This window comes from Gossypium arboreum, chromosome 13 (assembly GCF_025698485.1).
Source record: "Gossypium arboreum isolate Shixiya-1 chromosome 13, ASM2569848v2, whole genome shotgun sequence".
Taxonomy (NCBI): domain Eukaryota; kingdom Viridiplantae; phylum Streptophyta; class Magnoliopsida; order Malvales; family Malvaceae; genus Gossypium; species Gossypium arboreum.
This window is the reverse complement of record NC_069082.1, coordinates 4,195,138-4,213,117: the sequence shown is the minus strand read 5'-3', so window position 1 is coordinate 4,213,117 and position 17,980 is coordinate 4,195,138. Positions and strand designations below refer to the sequence as shown.

Below are 17,980 nucleotides of genomic sequence, written 5' to 3'. Positions count from 1 at the left end.
CTGAAAGTTTCGACTATCATCCTCCATCTTTTCTCTTTTTGCTAAAAAAAATTTCCCTATTTTCCTCCTATTTTGGCTTTTCTCCCTCCCTTCCTTTCGATCGCTCTATTGTTTGCTGCTAGGGGCGTGGATGGTAAGTTATTCGTAACACTAATCTCGAATGTTATTTTGATTAAGTATCTAAAAGCGTGATTCTGGTTACTGTTGAGAGTTACTCGTGAGGTCCGTGAGGCTCGTGTTAACGCTTTGTCGATTTGATTCGGAGTAGAGTTCGTTCCGTAGCCGTAAGCTGACTTTTCATATTTTTTATTAATTGATTTGGACTCGTTTTTGGGGTTTCTAAGGGGTTGTGTGTAACATTCTAAAAATAGGGCCTAGTCAAAATACTGATTTTAGGACCACAAATCCAACATCAAAATAATTATTATATGATTATTACGAGGCTTAGAATCTGAGAATATGCATGTGTTAAAGTTTCATAAAGGAATTCTTTGAGTAAGTGCCCAATTGGAAAATTAGAGACTAAATTGAATAAATTGCAAAACTTAGATTCTAGAAGCAATTTGCATGAAATTGCTTTAGATTATAAAATAGAAGGTCTTGGGGAGCAATTTTCGCAGTTTTTAAGTTTTTGGACAAAAATGGGATTGCATGAATGAAATTTCAAAGAAAGGGCTTAAGGCTATTTTGGTCATTTGGCATATTAATGAAATAAAATGGGGAAAAAGAAGGAAAAAATCAGCCACTCTTCTCCCTTGTCCAGCCGAAATTCTTAAGCCACCATAGTTAGGGTTTCCAAGCTTTTCAAGCTCATTAGTAAGTGCTCCCAAGCCCCGTTTTTAATATTCTTTATAATTTTGAGATCCCGGTAGCTTACTCTCTCCATTTCTACCCATATTTCATGCTAGGGTTCATGTTTAAAAATTTACCCATGCATGAGTTACTTGTATTTTGATGTTTTATGGAGGAATATGAAAGTTTGATGTGTGTTAAACAACTTTTCCTAGGTGATTTTCATGAAAAACCCCTAAAGGGACCTTTTTGCAAAAGTTGTAAGATGTGTGGTAGAAATGTGAAAATAATGCAAAATTTGGGATACCATAAGAGGGAAAAGTGTTCGTCTAGGCTTGAGTAAGGTAGAAATTGCATGTGTTTCATTATACGAGCCTAATGACTAAATCGTAAAAATGTGAAAGGTTAGGGGCAAAACGGTTATTTGGACTGGGGTGGAATATAGACTTGAAATGTATAATTTGGAGTGTTAATGATCTATTTTTATTGTTATAGACCCCGAGGAACGAATTCCGGAGGTCGATCGAGGAAAACGAAAGGTTTCGGAATAACTGAAACACGACACCAAAACGAATACCAGGTAAGTTCAGATAACGTAAAGTAAACACTTAATGTGCCTAATTATATGATTTATGAGTGCATGATGAATGCATTTATTAATAACATGAAATTTTATGAAATGCGTGTTTAAGTATGAATTGTGATAAATGTCTCGATTGAGGTTAAAAAGGGAATTCGATGGATAAACCATGATTGACATGTGTAATGAGGTCCTGCATGTGTTGCAGTAAGGATTTAGCCCAGACGGGTAATCCGTTGATCTCATTTATAAAAGTATCTAGCCCGGACAGGTGTTCCTTTGAACGGTCGAGCCTCCCGAAGAATATGCGTGCACTATGGATTTGGCCCAGACGGGTAATTCGATTAGGATCTGAATTTAGCCTGGACTGGTAATTCAGATCTGAGCTCAATAAAGGTGTTTTTCGTTATAAGGGATTTAGCCTGGACTGGTAATCCTGCCATCACCTTATGAGTTCATAAAATGGGGGATTTAGCCTGTACTGGTAATCCCACCATGAGATGTGAGGTTCGAAGGAGTGCATACTTGAAATGATCATTCATACAAATTGACGGTTAATGGGTATTCCATCGAGACTACCTAGAAACTCAATGAGATTAACATGACTTATATGTACAAAATGAGATGTTGAATGATGAACTCATCTAAGGTAACTTTCATAGTGCATTGTTATGTGACTAACTCATTGATTGAGTGTGTGTGATAGGGAAGCCAACCTATACTCATTGAATTTATTACCAAATTTGATTGCATACTAATTACTTGGTAAGTTTACTTCGGTTATTCAAGCTTACTAAGCATGAAAATGCTTACCGCTCTCTTTTTCCTGTCTCTCACAGAGCTCGAGGACTCGTAAAGATTGGAAGACGGTTGGAGAGTCAGCATACTATCAAATAGATCAGCTTTGTTATAAATATATTTTTGATTTGTTTAATGGCATGTATAGGTCTTTTGAGTATTTTGTTATATGTGTTATTCGATTCTCCAAATGAAGACATGTAAAAATAAATCTATCTTTTTGTATATAGTCATAGAGATCGGTTTGTTTTGAAGTAGGCTATGACCTACAAAATTTTCATGCATGTTTATAATTATATGCGATGGTTGAATTCCAACTGGCAATGAGTCACAAGAACGATCCAATCTTGAATGTATTAAAGTGGCATGAAAACCCATAAATACAAGATGGGTAATAACCTAGCATGTACAAAACCAATGATATGAGGTTTCCATGCAATAAGTTTTTGCAAAGACCGTTTATAAAAGTATAATCATGTTTTACTTTGTATTTAATAATCATTATGTATAAGTGATAAAAAGGGGTGACCAAAGGCTTGGAAAATAGCCTATTAAGGTCCACACGGTTGGGCACATGGGCGTGTGTCTAGGCTGTGTGTAATACACAGGCAATACCCATAGGTGTGTAGCATGGTCGTGCATTCCCTGTATCTAAAATTGTAAGTCTATTAAATGAACACGGGCTAGACACATGAGCGTATGTCTTGGACGTGTGAATTTAACAGAATGCTCAAGTCTTGGACACGGGGTGACTGCACGGGCATGTGACACTTCAAAGTAAGAGAAATTTTCCAAGGTGCCCAAAGTTTATCAAATGTTCTCGATTTTGTCCCGCACTGCCTCTGGGTATGTTTTAGGTCTCGAAGACCTATTTAAGGGACAAGATGTACATATTTGAAAAGTTCTTAATTTGAGAGCAACTTGGTGACTCGATTTAATATGTTTATGAACGTAAAATCTCGATAATGCCTCGAACCCTATCCCGGCGTCGAATACAGGTGAGGGGTGTTACATTTAGTAGTATCAGAGTTACGGTTTAGTCGGTTCTAGAACTATCGTAGAGAGTATTGAGGTTTTCTATATATGCCATTATTCGAATATTGATAATATGACATCTCCTAATCATTTAAATTGTTTTGAATATAGTAAATGTCTTCCAATCAAGCACAAGATGAGTCTGAGGGAGCCGAGAGCAATGCTTCAACTTCTGTACAATGAGCTGTATCTAGTAGTAGTAGAAGGCTTATGTCTGAAGGCCGGGAAGAAGCCCGAGCTGTCTTCTTTAATATGATGGACAAATGGTTCAGGGATTACCTGAGGAATCGCCCCAATATACCAAGACCTCCCCCGCCCCCTAACCAACCTGATGAGGATGTGCCACGAGGTATGGCACCAGTAAGAATTGGTAAGGCCCCTGTTGATAAGCTTAGAAAGTATGGGGCTGAAGAATTTAGAGCTAAAGTTGATGATGATGCTGAAAGAGCCGAGTTTTGGCTCGAGAATACTACACGGGTGTTAGATGATTTGTCGTGCACACCTGAGGAGTGTTTGAAGTGTGCCATGTCCCTCCTGAAAGATATTGCTTATCATTGGTGGAAAACTGTATCCTCGGTAGTGCCAAAGGAAAATATCACTTGGGATTTTTCCAAGCAGAGTTTAGGAAGAAATACATTAGCCAACAATTTCTAGACTCGAAGCAAAAGGAGTTCCTAGAACTTAAACAAGGGAACAAGACTGTAGCAGAATATGAACGAGAGTTCGTGAGGCTAAGTCAGTACGCAACTGAATGGGTCCAAATCGAGTCAGAAATGTGTAAACACTTCGAGGAAGGTCTGAATGAGGAAATTAAGAGGTTGATTGGGATCTTGGAAATATAGGAGTTTGTCGCGTTGGTTGATCGAGCCAAGAAGGCCGAGGAGCTTACCAGTGAAAGAAAGCAAGCAAAAAGAGAGGCCCGAGTCTCGAGCAAGAGGTCCAGTGGTAAAACACTCTCATTTCCCACAAAGAAATCAAGGAGCCAGCATGAACACTCCATTTCATCAGTAGAATATTCGGGTAGAGCGAGAAGTATTAAACGACGAAGCCAAAAGTCTTTCTCCCCGATGGTAACTAGTGTGGAGAGTGTAGATGATCAAAAGCCAAAGTGTAAGAGTTGCAACAAATTTCACTTCGAAGAGTGCCAAGTGAAGAGCGGTGCATGTTTCAAATATGGATCTCTTGACCACTTTCTCAAGGCCCTGAGCAAGTTGAGAAAGAAGTGGAAGTAGCCCCGAAGTCGAGTACTCCCATTTCACGAGGTAGACCTCTGAGATATCTTGGAAGTGCCAGTGGCAGTCGAGTTGCGGCTAAAGACAGTACAAAACTAGATGCTTGAGCTCTGGCAAGAACGTATGCGATACGCACCTGAAAGGAAGCCTTTACTCCTGATGTTATCACAGGTACTTTTTCTCTTTTCGATACATGTGTTACTGTCTTAATTGACCCGGGGTCGACGAATACATACATTTGCATGAACTTGGTATCTAGAATGAACATACTCATTGAGCCTACAAAATTTATTATTTAAGTGTCGAACCCACTAGACAGATCAGTCATGGTTGATAAAGTCTGTAAGAATTGTCCTTTAAAGATTTAGGGTCATTGTTTTCCGGCTAATCTTATGTTGTTACCATTTGATGAATTTGATGTAATACTTGGTATGGATTGGTTAGCCCTGCATGATGTAATTGTAAATTGTGGCAGTAAGTATATTAAATTGAGATACCCGGATGGTGAGATCCTACGGGTTGATTCAAGAGAGTTGGGTACGCCTCCGGTTGTGATCAAGGCAATGGTTGCTTAGAGATATATGAGAAAAGGGTATAAAGTCTACCTTGCAATTGTATTGAACACTAAGGAAACAGAGTTGAAGATTGAATCTGTGCCTATAGTATATGAGTACCCAGATGTATTTCCAGAAGAATTACCCGAATTACCTCTTAAAAAGGAAATAGAATTTGGTATTGAGTTGGTGTCAGGGACAGTTCCTATTTCAATTGTTCCGTATAGGATGGCACCAACTGAGCTAAAAGAGTTGAAAGCACTACTGCAAGAACATCGAGCTTTTCACCTTGGGGTGCTCTCGTTCTATTTGTAAGGAAGAAAGATAGTTCGATGAGGTTATGTATAGATTATCGCCAACTGAACAGGGTAACTATCAAGAATAAGTATCCTTTGCCAAGGATTGATGATTTGCTCGACCAGTTGAAAGGAGCCACCATGTTCTCTGAGATAGACTTGAGGTCTGGCTATTACCAACTGCGAGTTAAAGAATTAGATGTACATAAGACAACCTTTAGGACAAGGTATGGCCATTATGAATTTCTTGTCATGCCGTTTGGGCTGAAGAATGCACCAACCGTATTTATGAACCTAATGAATAGGATCTTTCGGCCATATCTGGATAAGTTTGTCTTCGTGTTCATTGACAACATCTTAATTTATTCCAAAGATGAGTCAGAACATGCAAAGCACTTGAGAATTGTGTTGCAGACTTTGCGGGAAAAGCAGCTGTATGCTAAGTTTAGCAAGAGTAAGTTTTGGCTTTAGGAAGTTGGATTTTTGGGTCATATTGTTTCAGGTGAAGGCATCCAAGTTGATTCGAGTAAGATCTCTACTATTGTTGAATAGAAACCGCCTAAAAATGTAACCGAAGTTAGAAGCTTTTTGGGCTTAGCTGGTTACTATCGAAGATTTTTGAAATGATTCTCCATGATAGCAACTCCGATGACGATATTGTTACAGAAAAATATTAAGTTTGAATGGATGGAAAAGTGTCAATAAAGTTTTGAGAAGTTAAAAACATTGTTAACTGAAGCTCCTGTTTTAGTATTGCCTGAGTCGAGAAAAGAATTTGTAGTCTACAGTGACGCATCCTCAAATGAACTGGGTTGTGTACTTATGCAAGATGGCAAAGTAATAGCCTATGCTTCACGATATTTGAAGCAGCATGAAAAGAACTATCCTACACACGACCTAGAACTTACTGCCATCGTTTTTGCTTTAAAAATTTGGAAGCATTATTTATATGGTGAGACTTGCCGCATATTCAACGACCACAAGAGTTTGAAGTATTTGATGACTCAAAAAGAATTAAATTTGAGGTAGCAGAGGTGGCTAGAGTTAATCAAGGATTACGAACTGATTATTGACTATCACCTGGGAAAGGCGAATATGGTTACTGACGCGTTGAGCAGAAAATCCTTGTTTGCATTAAGGGCCATGGATGCTCGTTTGAAATTGCTTGATGATGGTTCAGTCTTGGCTTGTTTGCATTAAGGGCCATAGATCCTCGTTTGACATTGCTTGATGATGGTTCAGTCTTGGCTGGGCTAGAGGCTAGGCCGACATTCCTTCAGGAAATCTATGATGCTCAAACTAATGATGATGACTTGTAAGCTAAAAGAACACAATGTGAGTCAGGTATTGAATCAAATTTTTGAATTGGTTCTAATGGATGTTTGATGTTCAGAGATAGGGTTTGTGTTCCCAAAAATAATAAACTTATTCGGAAAATTTTGCAAGAAGCACATAACAGTTGTTTGTCAATTCACCCGGAAAGTACCAAGATGCACAACAATTTGAAAAAAAATGTACTGGGGGAATAGCATGAAAAGAGATATTTTAGAATTTGTGTCGAAATGCCTGGTATGTCAGCAAGTTAAAACTGAACATCAAGTGCCTTTAGGTTTGCTACAGCCTATGATGGTCCCCGAATGAAAATGGGACAGAGTTACTATGGATTTCGTGATAGGATTACCATTGACTCTGAAGAAGAAAGAGGTCGTATGGGTCGTAATAAATAAGTTGACAAAGTCTGCTCATTTTATTTCGATGAGGACAATTTACTTCCTTGATAGATTGGTTGACTTTTACGTTTCTGAAATTGTAAGATTGCATAGGGTACCACTGTCGATTATTTCCGACAGAGACCTAAGGTTCACTTCGAGATTCAGGAAGAAATTACAAGAAGCCTCGGGTACAAAGTTAAGCTTTAGTATAGTTTTTCACCCTCAGACAGATGGACAGTCTGAGCAGATGATTCAGATTCTTGAGGATATGTTGTGATGTTGCATCCTTGAATTTCAGGGAAGCTGGGAAAAATATTTGCCGCTAGTAGAATTCGCCTACAACAATAGTTTTCAGATGAGTTTGAAGATGGCACCTTATGAGGCCTTGTATGGCAGGAAGTGTCAAACTCCATGGTACTAGACAGAACTTAAAGAAAATCAGATTCACGGAGTTGATTTGATTAAAGAAACTGAAGAGAAAGTTAAAGTGATACGAGACTGTTTGAAAGCAGCATCAGATAGGAAAAAGTCATATGCTGATCTGAAAAGAAAGGAAATTGAGTTTCAAGTTAGAGATAGAGTATTCCTAAAAGTATCTCCATGGAAAAAGGTGTTGAGATTTGGCCGGAAAGGCAAACTGAGTCAGCGATTTATCGGATCGTACGATATCATTGAAAGAGTTGGACCGTTAGCCTATCACTTGGCATTGCCACCTGAACTGGAAAAGATTCACGATGTGTTCCACGTATCTATGTTAAGGCGATACCGATCAGACCCCTCTCGCGTGATTTCGCCTTTTGAGATTGAAATTCGACCGGACATGACTTATGAAAAGGAACCAGTTAAGATATTGGCTCGTGCGGTTAAACAGCTGAGGAATAAAGATGTGGCCTTAGTAAAAGTTTTATGGCATCAACATGGTATAGAAGAGGCTACATGGGAACCATAAGAAACCAAGAGAAGCCAATATCCAAATCTGTTCACTGGTAAGACTTTCGAGGACGAAAGTTCCTAAGGGGGAGAGAAATGTAACATCCTAAAAATAGGGCCTAGTCAGAATAGTGGTTTTGGGAACACAAATCCGACATCAAAATATTTATTTTATGATTATTATGAGGGTTTGAATATGAGAATATACATGTGTTAAAGTTTCATGAAGGAATTCTTTGAGTAAGTGCCCAATTGGAAAATTATGGACTAAATTGAATAAATTGAAAAACTTGATTCTAGAAAAAATCTACATGAAATTGCTTTAGATTATAAAATAGAAGGTCTTGGGGAGCACTTTTCCCAATTTCTAGGTTTTTGGACAAAAATGGGCTTGCATGGATGAAATTTCAAAGAAAGGGCTTAAGGCCATTTTGGTCATTTAGCATATTAATGAAATAAAATGGGGAAAAAGAAGGAAAAAATTAGTCATTCTTCTCCTTTGTCCAGCCAAAATTCCTAAGCCACCATAGCTAGGGTTTCCAAGCTTTTCAAGCTCATTAGTAAGTGCTTCCAAGCCCAGTTTTTAATGTTCTTTGTAATTTTGAGATCCCGGTAGCTTACTCTCTCAATTTCTACCCATATTTCATGCTAGGGTTCATGTTTAAAAATATACCCATGTATGAGTTACTTGTATTTTGATGTTTTATGGAGGAATATGAAATTTTGATGTGTGTTAAACAACTTTTCCTAGGTGATTTCCATGAAAAACCCCTAAAGGGACCTTTCTGAAAAAGTTGTAAGATGTGTGGCAGAAATGTGAAAATAATGGAAAATGTGGGACACCATAAGAGGGAAAAGTGTTCGACTAAGCTTGATTAAGGTAAAAATTGCATGTGTTTCATTATACGAGCCTAGGGACTAAATCGTAAAAATGTGAAAGGTTAGGGGCAAAATGGTCATTTGGATTAAGGTGGAATTTAGACTTGAAATGTATAATTTGGAGTGTTAATGATCTATTTTTATTGTTATAGACCCCGAGGAACGAATTCAGGAGGTCGATCAAGGAAAACGAAAGGTTTCAGAATAACCGAAACACGACACCAAAACAATACCAAGTAAGTTCGGATAACTTAAAGCAAACACTCAATGTGTCTAATTATATAATTTATGATTGCATGATGATTGCATTTATTAATAATATGAAATTTTATGAAATGAAAGTTTAAGTATTAATTGTGATAAATGTCTCGATTGATGTTAAAAAGGGAATTCAATGGATAAACCATGATTGACATGTGTAATGAGGTCCTGCATGTGTTGCAGTAAGGACTTAGCCTGGATGGGTAATCCTTTGATCTCATTTATAAAAGGATCTAGTCTGAACGGGTGTTCCTTTGAATGGTCGAGCCTCCCGAAGAATATGTGTGCATTATGGATTTAGCCCGGACGGGTAATCCAATTAGGATCTGAATTTAGCCTGGACTGGTAATTCAGGTCCGAGCTCAATAAAGGTGTTTATCGTTATAAAGGATTTAGCCTGGACTGGTAATCCCGACATCACCTTATGAGTTCATAAAATAGATTTACCCTAGACTGGTAATCTCACAATAAGATGTACAGTTCGCGGGAGTGCATACTTGAAATGATCATTCATACAAATTGACGGTTAGTGGGTATTCCATTGAGATTTCCTAGAAACTCAACGAGATTAACGTGACTTATATGTACAAAATGAGATGTTGAACTCATTGATTGAGTGTGTGTGATAGGGAAGCCATACTATACTCATTGAATTTATTACCCAATTTGATTGCATGCTAATCAGTTGGTAAGTTTACTTTCCGGTTATTCGAGCTTACTGAGCATGAAAATGCTTACCCCTCTCTTTTCCCTGTCTCTCACAGAGCTCGAGGACTCGTAATGATTGGAAGACGGTTGGAGAGTCAGCATATTATCAAATAGATTAGCTTTGGGATAAAGACATTTCCGATTTGTTCAATGGCATGTATAGGTCTTTTGAATATTTTATTATATGTGCTATTCGATTTGCCAAATGAAGGCATGTAAAGATAAATCTATCTTTTGGTATATGGTCATAGAGATCGGCTTGTTTTGAAGTAGGCTATGACCTACAAAATTTTCATGCATGTTTATAATCATATGCGATGGTTGAATTCCAATTGGCAATGAGTCACAAGAACGAGCCAATTTTAAATGTATTAAAGTGGCATGAAAACCCATAAATACAATATGGGAAATAACTTAGCAATGTATGAAACCAATGATATGGGGTTTCAATGCAATAAGTTTTTACAAAGACTGTTTATAAAAGTATAATCATTTTTTACTTTGTATTTAATAATCATTATGTATAAGTGATAAAAAAGGGTGACCAAAGGCTTGGAAAATAGCCTATTAAGGTCCACGCGGTTAGGCACACGGGCATGTGTAGTACACAGGCCACACCCATGGGCGTGTGGCATGGCCATGCATTTTTTATCTAAAATTGTAAGTCTGTTAAATGAACATGGGCTAGACACACGGGCGTGTGTCTTGGCCGTGTAAATTTAACAGAATGTTCAAGTCTTGGACACAGGGTGACTGCACGGGCGTGTGACACTTTAAAGTAAGGGAAATTTTCCAAGGTGCCCAAAGTTTATCAAATGTTCTCGGTTTTGTCTCGTACTGCCTCTAGGTATGTTTTAGGTCTCGAAGACCTATTTAAGGGGTAAGATGTACATATTTGAAAAGTTTTTAATTTGAGAGCAACTTGGTGACTCGATTTAAAATGTTTATTAACTTGAAATCCTGGTAACGCCTCGAACCTTATCCCAGTGTCAGATATGGATGAGGGGTGTTACATTTTGATATACTGATTTTAGGTTTCGGGAGGCTTGAAAGTGGTTTTACAGTAATCGAATACCAGGTGTGTACTCTAAACGCTTTGAAAACGAGATTCGATGAAAGCTGAAGAGCATTCTGTCGATGCCACACGAGCTTGGGGTCACCCATATGGTAGGCCGTATGGCAGTACACGGGCGTGTGGTTGATGAACCAGGCCGGACGCACTCGACACGAGCGCGACGGACATGGCTGCATGATGGCTAGTAGGTCGTGTGCGAGACACGGGCTCAGTCAATTGGACTATGTGGGCCACACGGTCCGTGTGGGCCACACGAGCGTGTGGACTACACGAGCGTGTAGGAATTTGGGCTAAGCCGTGTGATCCACACAGCCAAGGCCAATTTGGGCCGTGTGGGCTACACTGACGTGTGGTTGCACACGGGCAGGCCAAATTGACATGCGAGCCTATTTTTCTAAAATGTTCTGTAAGGTTGCACGGGTCGCCCAAGTCTACTGTGACCTGTCGAAGGGTCGGTAAGCAATACTTAGACCCCTGTTTTGTGATGTATGTGTTATCAGGTTACACTTAGCATTTATATCTATACTGTTTTGAATATAAATGTATGATTTGTTTATCTGCATTATAACATGCCATATTGTATGATGCATTGCATCGGGGTGGGTTTGATGAAGAGAAGGAAGTTACTGAAAGGCCTAATGAGCCTGTTATCTAGAAGCTAAGCTGCATACTTATGACATGTGTCGTTGTACTGTACTATATGGTGTGTAGGGTTGGATGGGTTGATTTTATCCCTATATTTGGTGTGTAGGAATGGTGGGTCGATTTTATCCCCACATAGTATGTTAGGTTTTGGACGGAGTTGGTGTGCGGGGTTGGTGGGCATGTTTCGGTTATTCAAATTTGTTATGCATGCTACATCTGGGATGCGCTAACGCCCTAAGTCGTAACCGATTCTGTTTCTGAGTAGGCTAAGGCCTGCACCAATTCCGTAAGGGTTCAGGCCCGCATTATGACTGCATTCTGTTATCTGATTGTATGCATGCTGGACTGTGGGGATGTACACGCTGAGTTGCAAAAACTCACCCCTTATTTGTTTATCTGTTCAGGTAATCCCCAGCAGTAGGAGGATGGGGCAATGGAGAACTCGACGGTGACCTTGACCACATATGTTTTGGTTTATTAACTCTCAACTTTTGCTTATTCTTTATTTGTCAGGAATTTTGATGTAATTTGGACTTGGACTTCTGGTTTTAATTTGAGTTTTGAGCTGCGAACATGGATTACAAATTGCAAAGTCAAATTATGGTTTTTCTTAAATAAACTAAGATTTTTTCAAAAATAGCAACAATTTTATAAAGTAATAACAATAAATGGGTTTTTAAAAAAAGATTCTGCGATAAAGAAATGTTTACAAACAATCTGACTATTAGAGCGTGTTATGATTCGATACGGTTTGTTTAAAAGTACTCTCATATGACATTATCAGATTCGACCATAACGTCCAAGCCGTGTTTGATGTGTTATAGTATCTACTTCAATGCTTAAGTGTTCTAGGTGTATGGGAGAGGTCCTAAGTTCAAGCTTTGCTTTTGGAAAATTTTGTTAATTTTTTTATTTAAGCCTTGCGTTTGGGGAGTGGGCTTATATTAAATTATTTGCAAAACCATATCAGAATGAGCCTGCTGGTTTGAATGGTAAGGGAGTCTATGTGTGGTGTGGAGGTCCTGTGTTCGAATCCTTGTGTGAGCGTGGGCATTATTTTTGCTCGATATTGTGTTAAGAGTTTTAGAAGGTTTTAAATTCGGAGGAAGTTGAGATCATGTAGTTAGTGGGGAGATGGATGTTATCCTTATAAATTATTTTATTTTATTTTAGTATTTTCTTTCCCCAAAAATTTGAGAGTTCTGACGTTCTTTTTCTTCTAGAATAGAAATTTCTCTTTCGACCTTTGATTCTTTTTTCTTCTTTTTCCTTTGGCGTAATAGTAGTAAACCCTTTTCTTCCTCATTTTTCGATTCTGTCGTAAACCTTGCTTGTAGACGTTCGTATCATTAATTCTTGTGGTGTCGATAAGTGAGATTACTTATATTCGTTTGGTCTCTGTTTGCTAGAGATTGAGATTTTTTGTAATTGTTAAGTAGGATACGGCAGAGAAGTGGTAGCTCCACTTCAATGGTCTGATTTGTGCTAGTGACAGGGGTTGTTGCGGTAAGTGAGTAGATTTTGGCTCATTTTAGTTTTGAGGAATTCGCAATCTGATTGCTAAATTTGATGATGGGTACTCTGTTTTAGGTTTTAAATAGCTCGGGGCCGTTCTAGCATAAAAAACAAACCAAGTGTATACTCGAAACGCAGAAAAATGAGATTCGATGAAACCTAAAAAACCCCACTATCGACGTCACATGGTCATGTGGTAAGCCGTGTACAACGACACGGCTGTGTGATAGACGAAGGCTAGGCCGTGCGTAAGACATGGCAATATGATGGCCAGAGTGTGGCCATGTGAGCCACATGGGCTAGATCGAACTGGGCGTATGGGCCCACACGGGCGTGTGATATCTGGGCCAGCCTGTGTGAACCACACGGGCAAGGCCAATCGGGACGTGTGGGCCACACGGGCGTATGGGCCCATTTATCTGTATATTTCCCTAGGGTTATCGGGTCGTCCCAAATGACTGTGAGCCCACTGTAGGGCTGGTAAGGGCTAACGAAACCCTAAACTATATGATCTGTTAGACTGATATTCTATATTGAGCGTGATAGTATATGCATGTTCTATCTGTATGTAATCATGTGAGCATGGTTAATCTGTATGTCTGAAATTGAATATTCTGTATCTGATATTGGGGTTGGAACGATATATATATATATGGAGAAAGTGTTCTAAACGCATTTATCGCCTATATTCTGACAGCTTGGCTGCACTTAATCTGTTATGTACCGTATCGGTACAATGTGGTTTGTAAGGCTGACCCCACATGCTGTGTAGGAATGGTCGGAATGGTGTGTAGAGGATGGGGGTAGGATATTTGATTTAACGACAACGGTTTTCTTTTCAGCTCATCTCATGTGACACTTCTGGATTTGGTCATTATGTCTAGACCGGGTTTGGGGTATTACATTTAGTGGTATCAGAGCCAGGTCACAAAACTCAACTGTGAATTTTAGATTTCAAAATTTCATTTTAAAGAATTGGTTTTCAAAAGATTTTAAACCTTTTGATTGAGTAGGTGGTACATCGAGTCTCCGGCATCGATCCAGTAAGTATTTCTGATTTTTTATAGAAAATTCTGAAAACATGGTTGATAGTTTACTTAAAATACTATAGTTAGTACACTCTGAATCTGTAGTGAAACTGATAGAGACTAAAAATTTCGAAAATAACTTTGAACTTCTAATACTTTATGCATAAAACATCTGTTAATAAATATTGAACTGATGCATAAAACTTTTAATATGGATAAACTCGGGTAGACAATGAGCATAAGATGTATCCATGGATGTGGTATTCGGGGCTGAAATAGAGGTCGTAGGAGGGCTCGAGCTGAGTCTTCCTCTCTAGGTAGTATGCCAAATTTAGACACGAGTGAGACACCGATATCACCTGCTACTGAGACTGGGTCTCAAAGTTGTTCGGCTGGGGATGATGCACTATCCCAAGCATGCTGAGGGTATTGGAAAGGGCCTCTGGACCCAATTCTAGATCTGGGGGTCGAATGTCGGTAACTGTGCAAATCTAGTCTAATGGAGCAGAATTGTTTAGGGGCATCACAGGAGTTGCCCCTAATGTGGCTGAGTACTAGTTGGAGGTTACTAAGAGGATTATAGATGATCTAGACTGTACCTCTGAGCAGAAATTAAAGGGTGCAGTCTCATTGCTTCGCGATGAAGCATATCAGTAGTGGTTGACAGTTAAAGAAGGCACTCAGCCTAATCGTCTGACTTGGGAGTTCTTTAAGACTACATTTTAGAGACATTATGTGGGAGCTAGTTACGTTGATGCTCGCAGGCGTGAGGTTTGAATCTCACGTCAGGTGATCGATCTGTGGCCGAATATGAGGTCAAATTTCTGATGTTGAGCCGCTACGCTCGAGGCATGGTGGCGTCCGAGTATGAGAGATGTGTTAGGTTTCAGGATGGCCTAAGGGATAATCTGAGGGTTCTAAGAGCTCTACAGAGGGAGCGTGACTTCACGGTTTTGGTAAAGAAAGTAAAGATTGCTGTGGATGTTAAGCGCGCGAAGAGCCAAAACAGAGACCTTAAGAGAGGTAAGAACAAGAGGGATTTGGAGCCCTCGAGTTCTATGCAGAGGCCTAAGAAAAAGGCCAGATCTGATGGGCCAGTCAGAGTGAGGGCCCCTGTTTCTTCTATTGCTCTGATTGGGTTGCAGTTGTGCAGTGATTGTGGTAGACGCCATCCAGGCGAGTGTTGGTGGAGGATTGAGGCCTGTTTGAGATGTGGGTCTTTAGAGCATCTTATTCGGGAGTATCCATTGAGGGCTGATCAGGTGCAAGCTCCGACATCAGGTTCCGCGCAGCCACAAGGAGTAGTGCAGCAACCACTTAGGGGCAGTGGTCAGGCTAGGGGTGGTAATGGTATGGGACGAGGGCAGAGAGCACCATGCCAAGGTACTGGTCAGACAGAGGCAAGGCAGCCTACTTTGGTTTATGCTGCACGTCACCAAAAGGACAGAGATACTCCTGACGTCATCACCGGTACGTTCCTTATTTTTTATGCACCTTACCTTTGCTTTAATAGACATAGTGTCTACTCACTCATACATAGCTAGTAATGTATCTGAGAATTTGGGGACTTCTGTGGAGAGCACTATGAGTGAGGTCACTGTACTGAGTCCGTTGGGGTAGTCTGTTCAGGTTAGTAAACTTTATAGGGGACCCTTAGTGGTGCAAGGAACTGTATTTTTGACGAATCTTATGGAGCTTCTGATTGGAAAGTTCGATATAATTCTGGGAATAGACTGGTTGGTTAAGCACCGGGTTAGCCTGGATTATCCGATTAAGAGGGTCGTTCTGAGAACTAAGGTGGATGATGAGGTGGTTGTGATCGAAGAGTATCGAGATTATTTGTCTAATGTGATCTCCGTGCTTGTAGCTGAGAAATTGGTTCGGAAAAGGTGTGAGGCATACTTGGCCTACGTCAATGTTTCTGCTTCTGGGACTCTTCAATTGGGGATATCATAACTATGAGGAATTTTTCAGATTCTTTTTCCTGAGGAGTTACCAGAATTGCCTCTGAACCGAGACATTGAATTTGGGATCGAGCTTCTTTCGGGTACAGATCTGATGTCCATCACTCCCTACCGTATGGCACCGAAGAAGCTTACAAAACTTAAGGCTCAACTGCAGGAACTTTTGAACCGTGGTTTCATCCGTCCTAGTGTGTCTGCTTGAAGAGCACCAGTTCTATTTGTTAAGAAAAAAGATAGGACTATGAGGATGTGTATAGATTATCGGTAATTGAACAAGCTGACCATTAAGAATAAGTATCCACTTCTGAGGATCGACGACTTATTTGATCAGTTTCGAGGGGCTTCTATGTTCTCTAAGATTGATCTTCGATCAGGATATCATCAGTTAAGGGTTAAGGAGGCTGATGTTTATAAGACCGCACTTAGGATTCGTTATGGATATTACGAGTTCCTAGTTATGTCTTTTGGTTTGACAAATGCATCGGCTGCATTCATGGATATGATGAATTGTGTATTTCAACCCTATTTGGATCAGTTCATCGTGGTCTTCATCGATGACATTCTGTTATACTCTAAGACTAAGGATAAGCATGATGAGTATTTTAGAGTAGTGCCTCAGATTTTACGTGAGAAGCAGCTCTATGCTAAATTCAGCAACTGTGAGTTCTGGCTACGTGAAGTGACTTTCTTGGGGCACGTAGTTTCTGCTGAAGGGATTCGAGTTAATCATGGAAAGATCGAGGCTGTGCTGGGTTGGAAACAGCCTATCAATGTATCTGAGATCCGTAGCTTTTGGGGTTTGGTGGGATACTGTCGATGTTTCGTTGAGGGGTTCTCTTTGATTGCTGCACCATTAACTAAGCTTCTGCGTAAGGGTTTACCATTTTTCTGGATTGATACGCAACAATCAAGCTTTGAGAAGCTCAAATCTACTTTAAATCAGGCTCCTGTTCTGATACAGCCTGAATCTGAAAAGGAGCTTGTAGTATACAGTGATGCTTTGCATGCTAGATTGGGTTGTCCTCTGATGCAGCATGGTAAGGTTGTGGCTTATGCCTCCCGTCACCTTAAGACACACGAAGGACATTATCCTACGCATGACCTTGAGCTAGCTGCTGTGGTCTTTGCACTAAAAATTTAGAGGCACTATCTATATGGTGAGAGATGTATCATCTATACTAATCACAAAAGCCTCAAGTATCTCTTTACTCAAAAAAAGTTGAATCTTAGGCAGCATCGATAGATTGAGCTGCTCAAGGATTATGATTGCACCATCTAGTATCATCCTGGTAAGGCCAATGTGGTCGCCAAAGCTCTAAGCCGAAGAGCGATGTCTGATTTGAGGGTGATGTTTTCTCGCCTTAGTTTGTTTGATGATGGGAGTCTGTTAGTCGAGTTACAGGTTAAGCTAACTTGGATTAAGCAGATTTGAGAAAAATAGTTAGTGCATGAAACTTTGGTGTTCCGTCAGATTGAGAGTGGCACTACTGCAGACTTTGGGGTAAATAGTTACGGTGTTTTGTGTTTTCAAGGACGGATATATATACCGAACGATTCTGATCTGAGGCAGTGTATTTTGAAGGAGGCGCATAATAGCCTTTATGCTATGCATCCCGGTGGTAATAAGATGTATCATGACCTCCGTGAGTTGTACTGGTGGCCAAGTTTAAAGCGTGAAGTTATTGATTTTGTTGCTCGTTGTCAGACATGCCAGTAAGTTAAAGATGAGCACCAGTTGCCTTCGGGTTCATTGCAGCCAATTAAGATCCCTCTATGAAAATAGGAGCGAGTGACGATGGGCTTCGTTAGTGGGTTGCCTTTAACACCCACTAAGAAGGATTCTGTTTGGGTCATCGTGGATCGATTGACCAAGTTCGCTCACTTTATTCTGATTCAGACGGACTTTTCTCTTCAGAAGTTAGCGAAGATGCATATCTCTGATATAGTCAGACTGCATGGCATTCCAGTTTCGATTA

The 17,980-nt window shown here is 39.8% G+C and overlaps 1 protein-coding gene across 1 annotated transcript; it reads left to right on the top strand.

Annotated features, from left to right (window-relative positions):
- Positions 1–14,891: 14,891 nt before the first annotated feature.
- LOC108462372 (uncharacterized) lies at positions 14,892–17,721 on the top strand. The gene is made up of 8 exons (XM_017762326.1): positions 14,892–15,063; positions 15,139–15,510; positions 15,554–15,639; positions 15,751–15,918; positions 16,015–16,194; positions 16,390–17,124; positions 17,284–17,406; positions 17,476–17,721. Exons 1-8 carry the CDS (start codon positions 14,892–14,894, stop codon positions 17,719–17,721), a joined length of 2,082 nt encoding a protein of 693 aa, XP_017617815.1.
- Positions 17,722–17,980: the final 259 nt, after the last annotated feature.

Excerpts from the sequence above, each read along its gene's own strand:
- LOC108462372 (XM_017762326.1), top strand. The coding sequence starts at position 14,892 with ATGGTGGCGTCCGAGTATGAGAGATGTGTTAGGTTTCAGGATGGCCTA. Across the intron at positions 15,064-15,138 it reads AAACAGAGACCTTAAGAGAG|TCAGAGTGAGGGCCCCTGTT; the intron begins GTAAGAACAAGA and ends CTGATGGGCCAG. Across the intron at positions 15,640-15,750 it reads GCACTATGAGTGAGGTCACT|TTCGATATAATTCTGGGAAT; the intron begins GTACTGAGTCCG and ends CTGATTGGAAAG.